Source organism: Mesoplodon mirus (assembly GCF_964341445.2).
Source record: "Mesoplodon mirus genome assembly, chromosome: 16".
NCBI classification, from domain to species: Eukaryota; Metazoa; Chordata; class Mammalia; order Artiodactyla; family Ziphiidae; genus Mesoplodon; species Mesoplodon mirus.
Window position 1 is genome coordinate 18,413,001 of NC_138992.1, and position 18,622 is coordinate 18,431,622.

The 18,622-nt window shown below is 35.6% G+C and overlaps 1 protein-coding gene across 1 annotated transcript in view; it reads right to left on the reverse strand.

Moving 5' to 3' along the window:
- Window positions 1-18,622, reverse strand: part of COL14A1 (collagen type XIV alpha 1 chain) — a 229,571-nt gene that overhangs the window by 185,133 nt on the left and 25,816 nt on the right. Inside the window, exons 3-5 of the mRNA XM_082601195.1 lie at window positions 18,433-18,549; window positions 15,310-15,453; window positions 11,135-11,224 (exon numbers count right to left, since the gene is read on the reverse strand). Of these exons, the coding sequence (XP_082457321.1) occupies window positions 11,135-11,224; window positions 15,310-15,453; window positions 18,433-18,549 (351 nt within the window). The remainder of the gene's footprint in view (window positions 1-11,134; window positions 11,225-15,309; window positions 15,454-18,432; window positions 18,550-18,622) is intronic.

An 18,622-nucleotide genomic window follows, 5' to 3' on the forward strand; every position in this document is an offset into this window, starting at 1 on the left:
GCAACCCCTACCAAATCACCAATGGAATTTTTCACAGAACTAGAAAAAAATTTTCACAGTTTGTTTGGAAACACAAAAGACCCCGAATATTCAAAGCAATCTTGAGGAAGAAAAACAGAGCTGGAGGAATCAGGCTCCCTTATTTCATACTATACTACAAAGCTACAGTAATCAAGACTGTATGGTACTGCCACAAAAACAGAAATATAGATCAATTGAACAGGATAGAAAGCCCAGAGATAAATCCAGGTGCATATGGTCACCTTATCTTTGATAAAGGAGGCAAGAATATACAATGGAGTAAAGACAGCCTCTTCAATAAGTGGTACTGGGACAACTGGACAGCTACATGTAAAAGAATGAAATTAGAACACTACCTAACATCATACACAAAAATAAACTCAAAATGGATTAAAGACCTAAATATAAGGCCCGAAACTATAAAACTCTTAGAGCAAAACACAGGCAGAACACTCTATGACAAAAATCACAGCAATATCCTTTTTGACCCACCTCCTACAGAAATGGAAATAAGAACAAAAATAAACAAATGGGACCTAAAGAAACTTAAAAGCTTTTGCATAGCAAAGGAAACCACAAACAAGCCGAAAAGACAACCCTCAGAATGGGAGACAATTTTTGCAAATGAAGCAAGTGACAAAGGATTAATCTCCAAAATATACAAGCAGCTCATGCAGCTCAATATCAAAAAAACAAACAATCTAATCCAAAAATGGGCAGAAGACCTAAATAGACATTTCTCCAAAGAAGATATACAGATTGCCAACAAACACATGAAAATCTGCTCAACATCCCTAATCATTAGAGAAATCCAAATCAAAACTACAGTGAGGTATCACCTCACACCAGTTAGAATGGCCATCATCAAAAAATCTACAAACAATAAATGCTGGAGAGGGTAGTGGAGAAAAGGGAACCCTCCTGCACTGTTGGTGGGAATGCAAATTGATACAGCCACTATGTATGGACAATATGGAAGTTCCTCAAAAAACTAAAAATAGAACTACCATACGACCCAGCAATCCCACTACTGGGCATATACCCTGAGAAAACCATAATTCAAAAAGAGTCATGTACCATCTTATTCATTGAAGCACTATTTACAATAGCCAGGACATGGAAGCAACCTAAGTGTCCATCCACAGATGAATGGATAAAGAAGATGTGGCACATATATACAATGGAATATTACTCAGCCATAAAAAGAAATGAAATTGAATTATTTGTAGTGAGGTGGATGGTGTAGAGCCTGTCATACAGAGTGAAGTACATCAGAAAGAGAAAAACAAATACTGTACGCTTAAACATATATATGGAATCAAAAAAAAATGTTTCTGAAGAACCTAGGGGCAGGACAGGAATAAAGACACAGACGTAGAGAATGGACTTGAGGACACGGGGAGGGGGAAGGGTAAGCTGGGACGAAGTGAGAGGGTGGCATGGACATATATACACTATCAAATGTAAAATAGAGAGCTATTGGGAAGCAGCTGCATAGCACAGGGAGATCAGCTCAGTGCTTTGTGACCAGCTAGAGGGGTGGGATAGGGAGCGTGGGAGGGAGACGCAAGAGGGAGGAAATATGGGGATATGTGTATACATATAGCTGATTCACTTTGTTATACAGCAGAAACTAACACACCATTATAAAACAATTATACTCCAATAAAGATGTTAAAAAAACATATAGGCTTATAAAACTTAAAATATATATAGATAAATAAAATAAAATGATAACTTCAGATATCTCTGAAAAAAAATAAAAAAACTAAAATGAGGACATTTGAAAACTTACTTAAGGAAGAGCTATATTTTTTTTTTTACCACTGGAAAATTCATGGGTTAAGAATGATAAAATTTGTTGGAGGCCAACAGAAGAGGTGTCAAAAATCCTTTAAAAATGTCTTATCAAGAGTGGTCAGGGGTAGCGGAAAGTCGGAGAAAACAGAAGGTCTATTGCTAGAAGAATCTCAGCCCCTTGCCCTCAGGGAAACCTTATAATTTTATGCACAGGTATCATGTACTTTGCAGGTGTTCAATGATTATTTTCTGAATGACTGATTCTGTTTCATGCTTTTCTGAGTTCCTGAAAACATGAATTTTAATGCTTTACATCACAGCAAAAACAGATATCTGCTTTCTGCTTTTTTATAATAAAGACATTCTTTTCATTAAAACAGTCTTTCTTAATCTTCTCTAAGGGAATGTGAACCTCTCTCCTTGAGTGTAAAACAAGCCAAATCCAAATATTCAACAAATAGTTATTGACAATGTAGACACTCTGCTGCATTTGGTAGGCTAATATTTTCTCTTTGAAAAGAAGAAACTAGAAATAAAGAAAATAGAAAAAGAGGTGCAAACTGACATTCATCCCATACCTGCTATGTTCCAGGTATGTCACAAACCTGATAGCATTTAATCTTCCCAAACCTGCATACTCATTATGGCTATTATGCTCATTTTGCCAAAGAAGAAACTGGAGCTTAGAGAGGTTTCTACGCCTTAGGTTGCCTAGGTAGGTAGGAAGCAAGGGAAGATTTCATTCCAAGGGATGTATGACCACAAAACCTGTGTGCTATATACTGAGCCACACTGACCTCAAGAAGTAACAAGGAAATTAAGGGAGAAAAAGGAAAGTTCAATAGGGGAAGAAAAAAGAATATTCTAACGAAAATGTTACTGTTTATCCTCTTAAACCTTGGACTGAAAAGCCACTCATATGATCTGATTTCTCCTCTGAGCATGGCTACTCAGACTCAGACCTACCATATGGTTAATGCCATGGGTTTGACAGACCACCTCTGCAGTTGCTTTGTGCTTCTAAGAAATGTTATGGAATGATTGGAGAGCAGAAGTGAGGAGAAACAGGGCCAAAATTACATTACCACTTCTGTTGGATCAGGGTTTCTCAACCATTTTTAATAAATTAATAACTTGAATTAACATTACTTATTTAAAACAGTGCTTTTACTTAATATGCCAAAGAACTGAAGAACAGACAACTACCCATAGCTAGATCTCCATCACTTAGAAATGGCTTCTACAAGTCTTTTGATTCCTCCTTCTTCCTGTTTTGTCTGTGGTCTCTCATCCTTCTCTTGTTTTGACTATTTCTATGACTTCAATAATATTGTTGTTTATTTTATAGTATTTATGTAATCATTTCATAATTGGAAATCATGGGATTCTGAGACCACCATATTTGTGTCTCATGACTCAAACTCATGGTTTTACTTCTGTGTTTCAAAATTTTGGATTATAAACTCTTTCTGGCATTGCCTTATATGTGGTAATCTTTAGAATTAGGGCTGAGCATGTATGCCTCAAAGGTGATTTTGTGTTTTCTTCTGCCAGGGACCCTACTTATACCAGCTTTGAGCAAGTTTAAAATTGATTTCTTGAATATTAGGACCCCAGAATATGTAAAAAGTATAAATGTGAATGCCTAATCTGTATGTGGTACAGGCCCATGGTTATAAATTCTCAAGGAGACATTTTTCCACTCGAGACACAGGCACAGACAGAGGGGCTCCCAAAAATTCTCCTTATGCTTATGAGCAGAGATTTTCTAGTTCACCCTAGTGTTGCTGGTACGCTATGTCAACTGTCTAGGTAAGGATAATAATTATTATTATGAGAATAATGAGGAAGAGAAGAGGAGAATGAAATAGAAGGAGAAGATGAGGAAGAAAAAAAAAGAGGAGGAAGAGGAACACTTAACAGAGCATACTCTATGGGCCAGGCATCCTTCTAGATCCTTTAATGCATGAATTCCACCCACAACCTAACCCCAAAGTCCAGTTTATGACCAGACTCAATCCCTTCCCCCTTGTGTCTAAAAGTCAAGATCTAGCCAGAATTAACCTACAAAACCCATCCACTCACCTGTGCTTTACCAATATTCTGATTGCTGCATCACCAGAATTAAAATTTTCTCCAGTCCCACCCTGGTCAAACTAAGCTCACAGTGCTGGGTTCAGCAAATTTAAGGCCCAGAATAACTAGTGGAAAAAGCAGTAAACTTTCAAATTGATCTCTTAATTGCAAGCCGAGAACTATAGAAGTATTATAGGAAGTAAGCAATTCCAGTAAGTGAAAATACACCTGGAGAATAATCATGTGCCCTGGCTATGCTCAACCATAACTACATATATTTCAAACCTGACTCTTCCCCAAGAGAAGGCACCGGGTAAACACGTTGAGTCCCTGCTAGGCTATGTAAGTTTCATGAGGGTAGAATCCTGCCTACCATGATCACCAATTAATTCCCAGTGCCTAACTCAGTGTTCAGCACTGGAGGGTAATCACCAAATCTCTTCTATGCATTTATTGTTAAATCACTAACACAAAAGACTGGTCTTTGATGATATTAATTCATGCAAACTATACATTCTAATATTAATAGAAAATAACTATGTAGCACTGACTATATTCTAGACACTATATGTATTAACTCATTTAATGTTAATTGGGAGAATTCGTGTTTCAGGTAGGGAAAAAAAAAACAAATGTGAGAGTATGAGAAGTAGGATCCTTTGAAGGCATATATATGAGAGTACATCCTATGTAATTCTTATTGGAAATACCAAAATGGACAGCTGGCCTTAGAAAAGCAGTGAATTACTCAGTTCAGTGAGTAATTCTGTTCCAACATATTCAAAAGTTTTAAACATTCTAAAGCAAGGATTGGCAAACTTCTTCTGAAAAGGGCAAGACAGAAAATATTTCAGTCTTTGTAGGCCATCTGATCTCTGTTGTATCTGCTCAACTCTGATATTGTGCAAAAGCAGCTATAAATGGTATATAAAGAAATAAGCATAGCTGTGTTCCAATAAAACCCATTTACCCACTTAAGAAAACAGAGGACTGGATTGGCCCATGGGCCATAGTTTGCCAACCCTTAGAAAGAATAACTTAAGCTCATCTTATTTTTTCCTCCTAAAAATCAGAGCATTGGGACCCTCCCCTTACCTTCTCCCTGCAAAGAAAAATAATTCATTTAAAAAAACGCGAAGAGTGTCAGAGATCTTAATTTAAAAATCATTGAGGAAAAAACAAGGAAACCCTATGCGACTTTTTCTTTCTATCTCATTATCTTTTTCAATCAAGTCCTGTATTCTTGTGCAAAACACCAAAAATAACTGGAGAAAGCTGTTTGGACAACACAGAAGAAATAGCAGATGTGCCAGTATTATGCTCCAAGGTCAACACCCCTTTTGTTTGGGAGTTGGATTTGGATTATTGAAGAAACACATACAGTAGACAGCAAACAAGGAACTAACTGCACAGCAACTTCTGTTAAAAGTCTTAGCTCTTTACATCTAAACTAAAATTCTAAAATATTTGAACTATGTCCAACTGTATCTGAGCCACTATCAATGTAGGCTCTTATACCAAAATACTGTAGATTGTAGGGAAAACAAAGAGCAGAGTTCAATGTGAATCATGGAAGTATCGCATCTTGAAAGAAGGGCTATGGAAAGAAGTACATCAAGTGAATCGGTTTGCAGGGCAGAAATAGAGACACAGATGTAGAGAACAAACGTGTGGACACCAAGGGGGGAAAGTAGCGGAGTAGTGGTGGTGGTGGTGGTGGTGGGATGAACTGGGAGATTGGGATTGACATATATACACCAATATGTATAAAATGGATAACTAATAAGAACCTGCTGTATAAAAAATAAATAAAATAAAATTTAAAAATTCAAAAAAAAAAGTACATCAAGGCTTGGGTAGGGATGACCTTTTTAAAATCTCCAGTGGGCCCCATTAACCCTCCCCCTCACTCTCCTGGGAGCCCTAATTCTGGCCTGAATTCTCACCATTGTTTACAACTTACTTCTTAAGACTATTTGCTCATATCACCAGTGCCCTCAGAATCCTCTCTGATCCTTCATATACTTCATGGGAACCCTCACCTAAAAGAGGAAGCCACCTTTTATCTACAAAATTCCTGAAAGTTTTTGCCCTAACCCAGGTCTTCATCACTGCAATAAATATGTTGAAACAGCCCCTAGTGAAAGTGGCTCAGGAAAGGCCTCTCCATAAACATGTGTTTAGTGTGTAAAGCAAATGAACTGCTGAATGAAAGGTCCTTCTGCAGATGTCTGTGAGGATTTATCAGAACATATATTAACATTACCCTCACTTTTCACTGTTCTTTTCCCAGTGTTCAATTCACGTCACTCAAACCTATGTTTTAGAAGAGCAAGAGGAAGGTGCATCAGGGAAAAGAAAGGAGAACTGAGGACATTTTAGGAATATCTAGTTATAGCTAAATTCTGGGATCAAACTCTAATCCGTGGATGGAAGATAGGTTTCACTTTGAGTGCCATTCTTTAAGCACTGACTGGCAAAGGATGCTAAGCCAAAACTCAGCCGAGAACTTACACGTAAAATCCTCCATAAAAGTAGTTAGAAATTAAAAAAAAAAAAGACACAGGGAAAGTAAATCAGAAATTAATGAGTTTGGTTATTTAAAGGTGGTGAGTAAAGCTGGGTGGAAGAAATAGCGGAAGTCATACTTCTTTTGAATATTACCCTTTTGTATACTTTTTTACTTTTGGAACCACATTAATGTTTTATGTACTCACAAATTAACCTGACTATATTAAAAATGAATAACAAAACCACAGTGAACAGGGAAGAAAAGAACTAACCCAAGATCCTTTTGAACACAGATATTTTATTATATACCTCACACTAAAGGCAAATATCGAACTCTAATCAACAGACTTTTTGCTAAGTGTATAAATTAGCAAGTTTGAAACTATTTCTATGATTGAGCATATAAGTAGGTGCATTTAAGATATCGGGAGCCATGTTACCCAACTCTTTTGAAGAGAGAGTTGTAAATATGGAAAAAGAAATGCTAGAATAAACTCTGTGGTATGGATAGATGATAGATACAAGGTACAATAAGATAGCGGATAGATACATAGGTAAATAGATAATGGACTGTGTGTGTGTGTGTGTGTGTGTGTATTCTCAGATAAGAGGGCCTAGAAGCAATGACAACCCAGAAGCATAAACACATCTAGTAACCACATTTTGGTATCTAAATACCATTCTCCATGAAAAAAACCCAACTCCTTGAAGAAGTGGTTGATTTCAGGACAGGGCACAAAAACTACAAGAGGAGCCTGGAATGCAAGGTTTGTGCCAGAAAGTAAAGAAGAGCTTCAAGAATGATGGGGATATATTAAAAGGGCATAGGAGACACCTTGAAATAGCTCTCACTGAGCAGTTCTGGAAGAATTTGAGCATCAAAATACATGATAGTAATGGATTATAATCCATCACATGAAATAAAAATTCATAAAAATTATATAAATAAATAAATATGGAAGAAGGGAAAGATCTCCCTTACAGCAGAATGCCACCTAATAAATGTAGAATGAACAATGAAGTTAGGAAAATTATCATTTCAGAAACATTATAGTAGTAACTGACTCAGGCAAGAATCATCAATGGATGTTAAAATAAGTGGGTAAAATGGTAATAAGAAAAACAATATTTACATAGTGTCATATGAATTTGTAACATTGACAAGCTTGAGCATCCCCAAACAAGAAATTAACATAAAATCGTTCCAATTTGGTAGCAACCAGGAGGCGCCACTCTGGAGGTGCTGACTCCTAAACCATGCTGTGAAGAATTCCCACAAACAAACTCACAAATCAAAGTGACATGTCAAACAAGAAAACAAGCACCATGAATGAAAACCAGTAAAGAAAAGAAAAGAAAAATTTACCCCTAAAATACTTTAGATAATATAATTATTGGGTTCAGAATATAAACATGATTAAGAGAGCAGAATAATTTTTTAAAAAACACTAAAATGGAACAATGTACCAGATAAATTGCTAGCAAAATTTTCAAAAAATCAAATATAATTTCTAGAAATAAAAGATTTACTCATTAAAAAGGACAGGCTAAAAAGCAGATTAGAAAGAGATGAAAGGGTAATTAGTATACTAATAGAAAGACAAAGGAAATTACCCAAAATGTCATTGATAAAATCAAAGAGGTAGAAAATTGTAAAAGTTAAGAGACATAGATCATCAAAAAAGACTATCTATGATAATTATAATTTGAATACAGAGAGAGAAAGAGAGAAGAGAGAAAGAAACAGGTAACTGAGAAAAAGAATATTTGAAGAGCTAAAGGTTGAGAATCAGTGAAAGTCATAAATGCTGATTCTGGGAGCACAAAGAGATCTATAACAAGACTTATTGTAGTGAAACAACAGAAAGCCAAAGAAAAAGAACAGAAAGCCTGAAAAGCATCTGGAAAGAAAAGAGAGATTACCTGAAAAGGAATAAAGTTTAGACTGTCAACAGACTTGTCTTAAACAAGAGCCAAAAGAGAGTCAAATATCTTCTAAATGATTAGAGACAACAACTTTCAACCTGGTACCCAGCTAGTCTTTCAAAAGTGAGGGTGGGCTGCAGATATTTTTGTGTGAATAAAGTTAAGTTTACCACCACAGATCTTCTCTAAAGGAAACTGAACACATGCAGAAAATCTGAGATGCAAGATGGATTAATGAGCAAAGAAATTTATAAACATGGGATGTTCTGGACAAACAATGACTGTTAAAATTATAATTACTATAAATATTACACCTTCATGAGGCAAAAACATTAAAATTAATGTATTTGTTATGAATTATGTAAAATATAGAGGGTAGATAATTGAAGTTAAAGTACTATAAAATTTTGTATTGGTTGGGGAATGGTAAATATACTGATTAGTTTTAGAGTTTGGTTTTGTATGCACACTAAAAATTTAATTATAATCATACAAAAAACACAAAAGGATTAAATACCTGCTAGTTCAGTAGAGGGGGAAATGTATTTTTTTAAAAAGTGATCAATTTTAAGTAAATAAGGCATACAAGGGGAAAATGTAGCATAATAGGAAGCATAAAATAAATGGCAAATCCAAAATGTAAGTGGACTACAGACACCAATTAAAATACAGAGATTGTAAGAGATGATTTTTTTAAATCCAACTAAATGCTCTTTAAAGATTTACTCACCTTGAACCTGAGAACACAAATAGGGTGAAACTTAAAGGGCAGAGAATCAATATGTTATGTGACTATTAAGCAAAATAGTGTCTAAGTCAAATATTGAATTCCTAAGAATAAAGAAAATTTTTACAAAATTAAAAGAATTATTCACTAGGACAATATAACAACTCTTATTTTACATGAACTTAGCCTCTAATTAAAGCAAAACTGCCAGAGTTACAAAGAGAAATGGACAAATCTCCCAGACACAGAGAATAAAATTTTTCTCAAGAACACATGCGATGGTTAAAAAAAAATTGACCACATTTAAACAATGTCTGAACAAATTTTTTTAAAAATATTGGTATCACAATGCAATTGTTAGACACCAACAACAAATACATATCTTTTAAAAAATCTCTGTATGTTTACAAATTAAATAATATATTTCTAAATAACTTGTGGATCAAAATAGAAAGCCTAGTAGAAATTAGAAATTATATAGCATGAACTACATAAAAATAAAACTACATATCAAAATCTATGTGATACAGCTAAAGCAGTACTTGGATATTTGTAGCCTTAATGCATATAATAGAAAAGGAGAAATACTGAAAATTAATGAGATAAGCATTCAATTCAGGAAGTTAGAAAAAGAAAAACATAATAAGGAAAGAATATTATATATAAAAACATATAAAACAATAAGATACCATAGACAAGATGAACAAGGTTGAAGATATGCACACATTATAAATGAATAATTCAATATCTAGGTGTATATGCTAGAGAAATTCTACCACATGTACAGAAGGCAACATAAATAAGAATACTTATAGCAATTTTGTAATAGCAAAATAATGGGAATATCAGAGTAGAAGAGTTAAATATATTGGGTTATATTTATCCAAGGAATTCTACACAACAAAGATGAATAAATTGCCTCACATAAGTCAACATGGATAATTCAAAAAATCTAATATTTTGTGAAAAAAAAGCAAGTTGCAAAGTATACATAGATTTTGATTAAATGTATAGAAAATTTAAGATATGAATTCATAATTAAAATATGGTTTCAGGATTCATATATTTATGTAGTAAAATGATAAAGACACATATTGGAATGATAAACACTGAATTCAAATACTGGCAGCCTCTTAGAAGGGGAGGAAAAGGAATATTCAGGGATATAGAGAGAGTTCCAACTGTGCTGTTTATATTTATCTTCTTAACTGGATAAAGTTGTTTATTACTTATTTTTATACTTTTTATATACCTGATATATTTAACAATAAATCATAATAATATAGTTAATATAAATATAAAACTATAAATTATTAGAAGAAATAGGAAAACTTTGAAACTGAGGATTTCAAATATTGGAAAGAGTGTACGTTTTAAGAATAAATTATTGAAAAAATTGTGTCGGTAGACTATCAAAATTGTAAAATTTGCATATCCTTTAACCCTGCAATTTCATTTTTAGAAGTATGTAGTTTTTGCAATGTGTTCGTAAAGTTTTAAAATTAAACAGCGAGATGAAGAAGGAAGGAGATGAAGAAGGAAGAAAGGTTGGTAGGTCACAAGACTATGGGGGGCCTTGAAAGTCTTGATAAGGATCTGGTCTCCATCTTAAGAGCAGTGGAAAGCCATAGAAGGGGTTTTAAGATGTGCAGGGGTCGGGGGGGTGGTACGTGGAGCATAGAGTCAGATGTGTTTTGCAAAGATCACTCTAACTTCTGGGCAGAGAATAAATTGAGATCTTGCTAAATAATACTGCACACCAGGAAAGAAAGGGGAGCTTAGCAGAGTATTGGCAATAGACATGGAAAGAAATGAACAGATTCTGTCGTATTTCAATAGAAAATAAATTCACCAGAACTTAGTGATGTTATTAAATATGGAAAAGTAAGGGAGAGGGAAGTGTTGACAGTTACTATGTGTGAGGAAGGAAGGAGGGAATGAGGTGGGGCTGTGGGAGATTTTCATATTAGATCTGTACTCCTCTGATGGGACCAACGGCCAAGGATGTATGTATTGCCTGTGTTCTTAAGACAACTCAATCCCCCAAATAAGAAATTTAAAAAAAAATCTGACCTTCTTCTGGTACAGATGGTTTATTCTCATTTCCTTTGTCCAAAACCTTGACTCTGGGTTTTGGTTCCTTTCTTTTTTCTAAATCTTTAACTGGAAAAAAAGTAAAAATACAGCAACATGTTAGGTTAAAGTCTAAAAGAAAATATTCAATGAATTTTTACTAAAACCCTTGCAAGTATTGAAAGTTTTAAGTAGAAATTAGCTCATGGTAGAATCTCATTTCAGAAGATTGGAGCTGCTATTTTTTTCAATTTTGTCATGGGAATGTGTGGAAATCACAGAATTACTTTGGTATTCACTATGGGCAGATGTATCAAATAAATTTAACCCTTCATAATTATTATAAAATCACAAGATTAGCCCCATTTCAGACATGAGGGAATGAAGGAACAACAGGCTAAGGAGCTAAGACTTATCTCATAAAACCAGAAAGTGTTGGCACAGGATTCAAGCCATGTCTTCAGATTTGTGGAAGGCCTGTGAGCTGGCCCCTGTTCTAGAAATATCTTAGCCATGAATATACTCATTTGGAGTTGGTCTATCTGCAATAGAAGATAGGGAACTCCACAATAATTTCCTTTCAAACTTAAAAAAAAATGTTTCCCTACTAATAAATAGTAGTATTTCTTTGTTACTTTCACTATGAAATATTCAGGGACCCAGAATGACCCTCGGTCCTTTAATACATTCATTCCTATGTACTCCAATAGCTTTACTTTTCACTCCACAGCAGCTTCCCTGCTATTGCTTGGCACCTGAAGTTGTCCTGAGTCATCGCTAAATGGCAGTGGTATCTGCACAAATAAAATACCCTGTGAAAAGGAGGAAGTGATCCCATGGCAAAATATTTCATTTAATTATTGCATTCACTTCATGGAAATCTGCAAACTTATTGGAGGGTTGGCTCTGTAGGGTAAGCAATGATTTCCTTTGAACAATCCTTCTTGCCTTCTTAGGGTATTATTCCATGAATCCTGTCTTTATCATCTCTTCCTCCTCTTCCTCTTCTTTTTACTGGCTTCCACCCCTTTGCTAAAAGGGTTTGAGACTTGCCATCTGCCAAGGCCGGGTTGCTCTAGTTCTATGATTCCTTTATACAAAACTTCCTTGGCTTTCTGGTACTTAGAGATTAAATTCCATGATTTAAAAAAATAATAAATACAAGATGCATTAATCCTGCTATTTGCACTGATCTTCTCATTTTCTAAATCCATTTTTTAGACCACATCTTCTGACTTCTTTATAAGGCTTGGCCACTTTGGAACACCTCTTCCTTTAAATTCTTTTCTTTCTCAGTTTGTAAAAAAGCATTATCCCGGGTGTTCTCATATTCCTCTGACCCCTCCTTTACATTCTTATTCTTTGGATCATTTTTCTGATTCCATTCCTGAAACACAGTCATAAACTACATTTGCCTTGCATCCCTGTACACCCTGCCTACAATTTTATCATCCCACAGTTTTAATTCTCACCCTTCCGTGGATAATTTCCAAATCTACATCTTCAACCCCACCCACACATAGACCATGGCCTCAAATTGCTTTCATTCTGTAAAAGAAAATAAGTCTGCAACTCTAGTGTGAGGAAAGTTGTGCTAAAAGTAGAAATAGATCTGGGAAAGAATAATTGTAGAGGTGGAGACTCTGGGAAACTTCACCAGGAAGGTGACATTTGGGCCAAACTTTAAAAAATGAGCAAGATTTTGCAGGCAGAGATTAGCAAAATATAGTTCCAAAGAGAAAAATAGTGGCCAAAAATAAAGTTTGCCAAAATAGGCCCAAAATCCATTCTACAGATGAACAAGAAAAACAAAAAACAAAAAAATACAGTCACTTTGAATTGGGCCACTAGGTCACATACAAGATGTAACATGTGTCACGCCAAGCTTCTGTCCTCCTCACGCAGGAGGCAAAATCAATTAGAAAACAGACTGTCAAGAGTAAAGTGGTATTAATCAGAACAACAAAAGCAACCATGCCCCTACTATGTGCTGACGTGAGTTAATCCACACAATAATAGGCACAAACCATCACCCCATTTGCCCATGAGGAAACTGAGGCTAGAAGTTAAGTTGCTTGGCCAAATACACACGCCAGATTTGGAATCATAACAGTTCAGACATGCCTTTCTGTCTTCAAAATCCAAAGATTGTTCCTTATGTTTCCCTGTGTAGAAGATGGACTTTTGAAAAATTCAAATCCCTACACTAACTGCAAACCTATATCCACAGGATTTGTCTAGATCATTATTTTCCTGGATCCAAGCGTGAAAGGTTTCCAGGGAGGGGAGTACAGGCTTTAGCTCCATCTCACAGGGAGCAAAAACATAACTGAAATGCAATATGGGAAAGGAAACCATCCAAAGTTATTTTAATTTCATTCTTATAAATTGTTATTTCGGAAGAACTAAGACCTCTATCCTGCCAATAAAAATAACATAGCTAAAAAATATATGTGCGCCCATATAATTTATCTAACTAAGCAGTTGGACTGTTTCACTAAGATTATGTCAGCAGAGCTAAGCAAACTGAAAACAAATGCATTTCCTTTAAAATGTTTTGAGTAAATAGCTGTTGGCAAAGTTTTAAGGCTACCTGTGTTTCTTATGCCGCTAGTCAGTGGAATATTTGCAATAATCAGTCGCACAAAAGCTTAAGACTAAAGTGAAATGAATTGTTTCTCTTTTTCCTTTTTACTGCTTCTCACAAACTTTAAGGAAAGTTATTTCCCTTACTCATGTAGGAATGTCAGAGGCCAGAAACTGAAGCACAGCGCCAATAAAATGAGACAGAAGGCTGATTTATATTGAAAATAACATAAAACCCTTTCCCAGAGCTTCCAGACACTGTGAATCTCAAAAGAATGTAACATTTAAAACATCTGTATGTCCTGCTGACAGGTGGATTCACCAAATGTTTCTTTGTTCAGAAGTTTCAAGAGGTAGCGGGTTAACAAAGTTTTTTTTTTTTTTAATTTAAGAAAAATCACAAAACGTGTCTCATAAAACATGACCTAGAAGAGAAAGATAAAAAGGAAGGGAGGGATAGAAAAATCCAGATAGAACATTGCTGTGTATAGAGTTCTAGAACCCACAACTTCCCCGATTTGTGGATTAACCCTTTAAAAAGCTGTTATTTGAAATGATGTGTAGGATTTACTTCAAAATAATATGAGAGAGGGGAGTATGGGGTAAAAATGAAACAAGAGTGACCATGAATGGTTAATTGTTGAAGCAACTGATGGATATTTAGGGGTTTATTTTATGAATCTGCTGATTTTTTAAGTTATGTTTAAAATTGTCCTTAATAATGAGTTGGGTTTTTTAAAGAGTCTACCTTAAGAATGAAGTAACACAGAAAGATAACCAGGACAGACCTCTTCTGTTTGTATTCCTGATACACAAAACTCTGCCCTCCAATTAGATACATCACCTCCAGGAAGAGGGAGTTACTGTAGTCTTTGGTCACTAGAATATAAGGTCCATGGGGGCAGGGATTTGTCATGTTCCCAGGGCCTAGAATAGGGCCTCACACTTAGTAGACATGCAATATACACTTGTTAAGTGAAAAAAAAAAAGAATGAGTGAATGAATGAATATTTCCTGAAAGGCAAAAGAATCAGGGTCTTTGTGGACAACTTTTAAATTCAACATAAGGAAAAGCTTTCTAATGGAACAGCACAGACATGGATGGGGCTGCCTCAGAGCTTCCTCTCCTGCTTAGAATGTCTCTGTATGTCAAGCCTTTGCCCAACTTATTATTTGAGAACTGTATCAAATATGAAGACACTCCCATCCATTCGCTTCCTAGACCATTATGGAGGCAGAGAGAGTACCTCCCTTCACAGAATCCTGAAAGTATTTATTGAGCAGCTATTATGTGCTGGGTAGATGAGATGTCTGCATAAGGCTCAGTGGACAGTGTCAGGGAGAGCATTTGAGAACTAAAAGCTTTTTAAAGGATAAGTAGGAGCACCATGAAATGGGTAAGGGAAGGGACAGAGAATATTAGAGATAAAAGGAAATCATAGAAGATTATACTAAATATCTTTTAAGATCTTTTCAAATCTAAACAATCTAGGATTTTAACCTGTTATCGATACAATATTTACCACAGACTCAAACTCAGAGCTGGGACAGAGTCCCATGGCAGCACTTTACGATCTGTAAATACATACTTCTGAATTGACCTTGGGCTGGCTTGCTTTCTTTGTCTTTATTGTATGCAATAATTTGAACTGTGTAATTCTGGTCTGGCATAAGACCTTGAATAATCGCTTTAGTTGCAGTGTTCTGGAGATTCAATTGATTGGTTTTTCCACCTATAATAAAACAGAAAGATAAATCAGTTCTAAGAAGGGGGTTAACTGTGTACATTAAGAAATTTTATTAACCAGACTTTTATTAATCAAGACCAAATTTTATTAATCAAGACTTTAAAGGTGAAGACATTCAAAAATATGTATAATGCTATTACATAATACTAATTTTAGTACACTTTTCATTCTCATTTTCAGTTATACTCTTGCATTAGACAGTTGTCTAAATTAGATAAAAACACATTTGCAAAGATCTTTCATCATAACACACTGTTGCTTTTTTTTTAACATCTTTATTGGAGTATAATTGCTTTACAATGGTGTGTTAGTTTCTGGTTTATAATGAAGTGAATCAGCTATACATATACATATATCCCCATATCTCTTCCCTCTTGTGTCTCCCTCCCTCTCACCCTCCCTATCACACCCCTCTAGGTGGTCACAAAGCACCAAGCTGATCTCCCTGTGCTATGCGGCTGTTTCCCACTAGCTATTGGTTTTACATTTGGTAGTGTATATATGTCCATGCCACTCTCTCACTTTGTCACAGCTTCCCCTTCCCCTTCCCCGTGTCCTCAAGTCCATTCTCTACATCTGCGTCTTTATTCCTGTCCTGCTCCTAGGTTCTTCATGACCTTTTTTTTTTTTTTAGATTCCATATATATGTGTTAGCGTACAGTATTTGTTTTTCTCCTTCTGACTTACTTCACTGAGTATGACAGACTCTAGGTCCATCCACCTCACTACAAATAACTCAATTTCGTTTCTTTTTATGGTTGAGTAATATTCCACTGTATATATGTGCCACATCTTCTTTATCCATTCATCTGTTGATGGACACTTAGGTTGCTTCCATGTCCTGGCTACTGTAAGTAGAGCTGCAATGAGCATTGTGGTACATGACTCTTTTTGAATTATGGTTTTCTCAGGGTATATGCCCAGTAGTGGGATTGCTGTGTTGTATGGTAGTTCTATTTTTAGTTTTTTAAGGAACCTCCATACTGTTCTCCATAGTGGCTGTATCAATTTACATTCCCACCAACAGTGCAAGAGGGTTCCCTTTTCTCCACACCCTCTCCAGCATTTATTGTTTGTAGATTTTTTTTTTTTTTTTGTGGTATGTGGGCCTCTCACTGTTGTGGCCTCTCCCATCGCAGAGCACAGGCTCCAGACGAGCAGGCTCAACAGCCATGGCTCACACGCCCAGCCACTCAGCGGCATGTGGGATCTTCCTGGACTGGGGCATGAACCCATGTGCCCTGCACTGGCAGGCAGACTCTCAACCACTGTGCCACCAGGGAAGCCCTTGTTTGTAGATTTTTTGATGATGGCCATTCTGACCGGTGTGAGATGATATCTCATTGTAGTTTTGATTTGCATTTCTCTAATGATTAATGATGTTGAGCATCCTTTCATGTGTTTGTTGGCAATCTGTATATCTTCTTTGGAGAAATGTCTATTTAGGTCTTATGCCCATTTTTGGATTGGGTTGTTTGTTTTTTTGATATTGAGCTGCATGGGCTGCTTATAAATTTTGGAGATTAATCCTTTGTCTGTTGCTTTATTTGCACATATTTTCTCCCATTCTGAGGGTTGTCTCTTCGTCTTGTTTATGGTTTCCTTTGCTGTGCGAAAGCTTTTAAGTTTCATTAGGTCCCATTTGTTTATTTTTGTTTTTATTTCCATTTCTCTAAGAGGTGGGTCAAAAAGGATCTTGCTGTGATTTATGTCATAGAGTGTTCTGCCTATGTTTTCTTCTAACAGTTTTATAGTGTCTGGCCTTACATTTAGGTCTTTAATCCATTTTGAGTTTATTTTTGTGTATGGTGTCAGGGAGTGCTCTAATTTCATTCTTTTACATGTAGCTGTCCAGTTTTCCCAGTACCACTTATTAAAGAGGCTGTCCTTTCTCCATTGTATATTCTTGCCTCCTTTAGCAAAAATAAGTTGACCATAGGTGCGTGGGTTTATCTCTGGGCTTTCTCTCCTGTTTCACTGATCTATATTTCTGTTTTTGTGACAGTACCATACTGTTCTGATTAATGTAGCTTTGTAGTATAGTCTGAAGTCAGGGAGCCTGATTCCTACAGCTCCATTTTTCTTTCTCAAGATTGCTTTGGCTATTTGGGGTCTTTTGTGTTTTCATACAAATTGTGAAATTTTTTGTTCTAGTTCTGTGAAAAATGCCATTGGTAGTTTGATAGGGATTGCATGGAATCTGTAGATTGCTTTGGGTAGTATAGTCATTTTCACAATGTTGATTCTTCCAATCCAAGAACATGATATATCTGTCCATCTGTTTGTATCATCTTTAGTTTCTTTCATCAGTGTCTTATAATTTTCTGCATACAGGTCTTTTGTCTCCTTAGGTAGGTTTATTCCTAGGTATTTTATTCTTTTTGTTGCAATGGTAAATGGGAGTGTTTCCTTAATTTCTCTTTCAGATATTTCATCATTAGTGAGTGTATAGGAATGCCAGAGATTTCTGTGCATTACTTTTGTATGCTGCTACTTCACCAAATTCATTGATTAGCTATAGTAGTTTTCTGGTAGCATCTTTAGGATTCTCTATGTATAGTATCATGTCATTTGCAAACAGTGACATCTTTACTTCTTTTTTCCCAATTTGGATTACTTTTATTTCTTTTTCTTCTCTGATTGCTGTGGCTAGGCCAAAACTTTGGAGGTAATTTTTAATTGTCAATAGACCAAAAGAACTGATACATTTTGAAACAGAGGTAGTGAGGTTTCTTGATAGTCTGAAAATTTTGCCTGAGGAAAACTATGGGGAGTCCAATAGTTATTCTTTAAATTTGGGGAACATCATTTTCTTGAGTAGAGGGTAAGATTTCAAGCTTCAAAGCTTAAATAAAACCAAAATCTTTCAAATGAACTTAAAGCAGCACTTAGCACAATACATTTTTAGTTCCCTGTGTGCAAAAAATTGCTAATACTCTAAAAAATACAGTTGAGTGTTTTTACCTGCAGCTGGAGTCACAAGAAGTTTGTATCCACCAAATTTCCCTCTCGGAGCCTTCCATGAAATCTGGATACTATCATGAGATAATACATTATATCTTAACCTTGTGGGTGGAGCCACTGAAAAGGAAAAACAAAAACTTTTTAATTTTGAAACTTTTAAACTTCCACTGTTAAGTTGAAAAGCCAAAGT